This window comes from Drosophila gunungcola (genome assembly GCF_025200985.1).
Source record: "Drosophila gunungcola strain Sukarami chromosome 3L unlocalized genomic scaffold, Dgunungcola_SK_2 000031F, whole genome shotgun sequence".
Classification (NCBI taxonomy): domain Eukaryota; kingdom Metazoa; phylum Arthropoda; class Insecta; order Diptera; family Drosophilidae; genus Drosophila; species Drosophila gunungcola.
The window spans coordinates 493,033-498,263 of record NW_026453183.1 but is presented as its reverse complement, the minus strand read 5'-3'; the positions used below and the strand labels follow the sequence as shown (position 1 = coordinate 498,263).

General features: G+C 39.2%; 1 protein-coding gene across 1 annotated transcript; it reads right to left on the bottom strand.

Annotated features, from left to right (window-relative positions):
- Positions 1-4,034: 4,034 nt before the first annotated feature.
- LOC128260246 (uncharacterized) lies at positions 4,035-4,999 on the bottom strand. The gene has a single exon (XM_052993071.1). It carries the CDS (start codon positions 4,962-4,964, stop codon positions 4,059-4,061), a length of 906 nt encoding a protein of 301 aa, XP_052849031.1. The 5' UTR covers positions 4,965-4,999; the 3' UTR covers positions 4,035-4,058.
- Between the last annotated feature and the right edge of the window lie 232 nt (positions 5,000-5,231).

Genomic DNA, 5,231 nt, shown 5'->3' with positions numbered 1-5,231 from the left:
GTATTGAATTAGTAATGGGCTTATGACACTACATTGTTCACCTCATTTATTGCTCATTTTGTTTTTAACTATACGATTTTAAGAAAGTGCAAGCAAACAAACGTATGACGATTCCAAGAGCAAACCGATACCCGATAGTAAAATACTAGACGGAAGTGTGTAAAAAAAATAACATTCGATAAAATACCACCGGGGCCGATACATCAATGAACAAAATTTTATTTCAAAAGTAGAATTTTGCACGACAAAACGGAATAAAAAAGCGAGGCTAAATGTGTTCACAATTTTTGTTTATCATTTAAAGCTAACAACTGAAAACCTTTAAACTTTAGAATTAGCTGGATAAAATCAGTACCCAGTATCGACCCAACCTGAATACGAACCGAGGACTCTAGGATTCCTAGACGCTTTAGTCGGTTGCGCCACACTGGCATCACAATTTTCTAAGTACCGAAACCAAGAATTAAAAAAAAAAATGTCTGGGATTTGGATGTTCCAAGATACTTACCCACTTAGTTTAACCATTTTAAGAACGGAATGTTCTTGTTTTAAGAACGGCGTTTCTATGCTGAGAACATTTTTGAACCAACCACATTTCAAGAACCAATTAAACTTAATTCATTCATATGTATGTCGGAGATGGGTCATTTATTTCCATTTTTCGGACGCAGCAAGTTCTGTTCGTTTCAGTGGCGTGATCGTAACTGAACTCGCTACGCACATTCCAAGTTATTTCACAAGTTTTGCAGATCATAATGCTATCTCTTTTCTACGCCCCTACGAACAGACCTTACTCAACAGCAGAGGATGTCTCTTTTCCTTAGCTGTTGTGCGTTCTGAAAACCACCGTTAGCGACATCGTGTCGCCACTCAAAATGTACATGCATGCACAATGGTCAAACTAACCATTCTATGCCACACATATACAGTGGGCAAATTAATCATTCTACGACACGGCCTTCCTGACAAATCACACGTCCTCGTGTGTTTGATCTAGGATTTTCTCAATTATCGTCAAATTTTATTTACCATTTAATTCATTAACTTTTATTTATATAAAGTTTCAACTTTTATACTAAACAATCAAATTGGTTTTACAATGACATCACTTAGACGTTTTCATAACATTTTGTCTTAAGTCAAACTTAACAATTCTTCTTTTCTGTAATTCCATTATGTTGTGTAGTTATTCTAACTGATCCTGGCCATAACAAGTCCTTCTGTCATGGTGCTATCAACACTGACCCCCGCCACAGCAAGTCCTTCTACTATGGTGCGATCGATTGACCCCCGCCATAACAATTCCATCTGTTATGGTGCGGTCGATTGACCCCCGCCATAACAATTCCATCTGTTATGGTGCGGTCGATTGACCCCCGCCATAACAATTCCATCTGTTATGGTGCGGTCGATATCCCCTCTTGGGATTCCAAGGCAACTGCTGTGCCATCTTTATCTCTATTTCTCATTTGAGAGTCAGATGCATCTCCTCTTGAGTCATCTAGTTCTTCATCAATTTCTTTACTTAATTCTCTATTGGGCAATGCCCTCAAAAACTCATGTGCATACTTATAAGTTCTTTTGCTTGTTAAAGACTTTAAAACATATCTATCGCCATCTAGTTGTTCGATTATTTCGAACGGACCTTTAAATTTCGGATCAAGCTTAGTTTGGTGACGCTCTTCGTTTTTTGTAAAACATGGTCTCCCACATTATATTTATTATCTTTGCTTTATTCTTATCATATCTATGTTTATCATAACGAGCATTAGCCTCCATATTTTCCTTGGCTTGTTTTCTTATAGACTCTCTATCAATTAAATTATCCTCTTCTTCACCTATTGGTAACAAACAAAGAGGTCTAGATTCTCTACCAATTAGCATTTCTAATGGACTAAACTTTGTGACTCGATTGATGGTACAATTAATTGCCAATTGTACTTCGGTTAGAGCATCTTGCCACGACCTCTGACTGGTTTCGACTGCTGTCAACATACTCTTAAGCGTGCTCATTATACGCTCTACCTGGCCGTTTGCCCTACTCGCGCCTGTAGCAATTAAGTGTAGCTCAATCTTTTGGGAGGAACAAAATTCACGGAATCCTGAGCTTGCAAAATTACGGCCCTGATCCGCTATAATGCGTGTAGGCGCACCAAACAAACACACGACGGCCTTAACAGCTTTGATTGAACATTCAGTATCAATATTTAAGGTGTGATGTAAGTAAACAAATTTCGTGAACGCATCTACTAAGACAATTACGTACTCCTTTAGGTCATTCTTTCCACTCATCTTTCCTGTTATATCAATATGCACTGTGTGCCACGGGATGTCTACCTTAGGAATCGAATGTAATTCAGATTGAATTTTTCCAACTGGTGGCTTAGCTAATTTGCAAGTAATGCAATTTTCAACAAATCTACGAACGTACTTTGACATATTTTCAAACCAGTAAAATCCATAAACTTTATCCAATGTTTTCTCCCAACCTAGATGCATGATGGATTCATGAACATGATTAATCACTGCCCATCTAAATGCCCTAGGGATTACAGGCAAACATTTAGTCCTGCCATTTCGTTGTATCTTTCTATATAAAACTCCTTTCCTTAATTCATAGGTTTTTAATAAATGCTCTGGCAATTCGTTATTTTTGAACTTAGCTAATGTATCTGCTACCTCAGGGTCACGTTGTTGTTCAGAAATCAACCAGTTGTCAGTTACCTCGGTTAAATTAATGCGTTTTTCTGGAATTTTATTTTGACCATTATTTTTATCGGGCACTGGATTCCGAGATAAACAATCTACATGCGCCATACGATCACCCTTCCTGTATTCTATGTTAAAGTCGAACGATTGTAAAAATGCCCACCACCTATGTACCCTCGGCGTTAAGTCTAGCTTTGTGCGACTAGCCTTTAAGGAATTACAGTCCGTATATACGACAAATTTACGTCCCTGCAAGTAGTGACGGAAGTGTTTGATACCATTGACTACTGCTAGCGTTTCTAACTCATACGAATGATATTTTGACTCAGCAGGGGATGTGCATTTACTATAATATTCTACTACATGGGGTTTGTCGTTAATTTTATGCAACAATATAGCACCATAGCCAATCGAACTTGCATCGGTGTGCAATTCTATTGCATGTTTCGGGTCGAATATAGTTAACACAGGTGCCTGCGTCAAAACTGTTATAATTTTAGTCCTTATTTGCTCATGTTGCTGTTGCCAAGAAAAATCAGAATTTTTCTTTGATGTGAGTTGATACAAAGGCTTAAGCGTTTCCGAGAATTTTGGAACGAACTGTCTAAAATACGAAGCCAATCCTATGAATTGTCGTAATTGCGACACAGATTGTGGAGGCGGTAAATCTAACAATGCTTTTACTTTACGTGCGTTTGGACTAATTTCTCCGTTACTTATCTCAAAACCTAGGTATTCTATGCGAGTTTTAAGAAAGGAGCACTTGGTTATGTTAAATGAAAATCCCGCTTTACTCAATGTTTCTAATACAATACGCAACCGTTCTAAACCTTCTTCTTTAGTTTCGGCTATAACCAACACGTCATCAATGTAAACGACAGCGCATGAGTGTGCCAGTGATCCCAATGCTCTTGTTATGGCCCTCTGAAAAACAGAAGGAGCATTTTTCAGGCCAAAAGGCATGGTCAAAAACTCGTACTGGCCCTCTGGAGTCACAAACGCGGTTCGTTCGATTGAATTTTTGTGTACTGGAATTTGGTAAAAACCACTAGCCATATCTAAGCACGAGAAATATTTTGCACCGCGAAGCCGGGCAATTTGGTCTGCGATAAGAGGCAATGGATACCTATCAGCAATGGTATTATCATTTAACATCCTGTAGTCCACACAAAGACGATCAGTGCCATTTTTCTTTTTCACTAACATCATTGGGCTGGCGAAAGGTGAGCAACTTGGACGGATAATATTTGCTTTTAACAACTCATCGATTTTACAACGCACCAGGTTTTTCTCTTCCTCGCCAAGCCTATAGGGACGTCGTTGCACTGTCTTTTGTGGATCTATTAACTTTATTTCCAACAGCCCTGTCGAGACTCGAGTTTTTGGTATTCCACTAATAACCAGTCAGAGTAGCATTTTAAGATATTTGTTAAGACAATTTTATCGGAATCAACTAAATCTGTATCAGAACTTATAATATCCTCGTAATCAGTTAAAGTCACCTTATCTATCATTTTCGTTTTATAAATTTGAAATTTATCAGCGTCTATCATCACGCCAAAGCCTTGGCTAAGAATCTCTCGACCAACTAACACATCGTATTTCAAATACTTGTCTAAAATTACGTGTAACAAAATCTCAAAACAGTATTGTTCAATATTTATATTACATAAAACTTGTTGAGTGCTATAAATTGCATCGTTACTTATGCCATTGAGTTTTACAACATTATTAACTCTTTTCCCTTTAAATTTATGGGCGACACTTTCCTTGACCAGTGAGCATTCTGCACCGGAATCGAAACAAAATGGAACAGACTCACCGGATGCCTTTATTGTTCCAGAGGGTGGAGCTACTGCGCAGATATCCACTCGCTTCTCAAAAATTCTTTCGCATCCACCTGATCGGACTTTAGGACATGCGGATGCAAAGTGCCCAATTTCGCCACATTTGAAGCATTTGACACCAGATCGATCTTTCACACCCGTCGTATTTGTGCCACTGTAGGTTTTGCCTTTACTCTGGCCCTGCTGCAAACGTGCCCGACATTCGGCATATTTATGCCCAACCTTTCCGCAGTAGTTGCATTTCACCAGGGACGGAGATTTGAACTTTTTGCGATCCGAGCCAGTTGCATCGTCTTCTAGGCTACGCTTCATGAAGGAGTGTGCCTGCAACTGTTGTTGTAGCTCATTGCGAGTTTTTACATTGGTGGTAAAAATCCAGCGCGCCAACTTGCTGTCAACTTGAGCCATGTGAGCCAAAGTTACAGACACAGCTATTTCTTCTAAATCCTTGGCTTTTATTTAGACATAAGCATCGTGACAATCCGGCTGCCGTATTCAGCAAAGCCTTCTTCTGGTTTCGGTCGACCCTTCAATACATTGAGAACCATGCCAGCAGAGGTTTCAATTCCAACAAAACGCTGAAGAAACAGTTCCCTGAACTGCTCCCAAGTGATGCCGGCAAAGCATATTTGTGAAAGCCACTGTGATGCGGTGCCTTCTAGTGCTTTACTTAGT

What these genes read in the sequence shown, in the direction of transcription:
- LOC128260246 (XM_052993071.1), bottom strand. Translation starts at nt 4,964, where the DNA reads ATGGCTCAAGTTGACAGCAAGTTGGCGCGCTGGATTTTTACCACCAAT.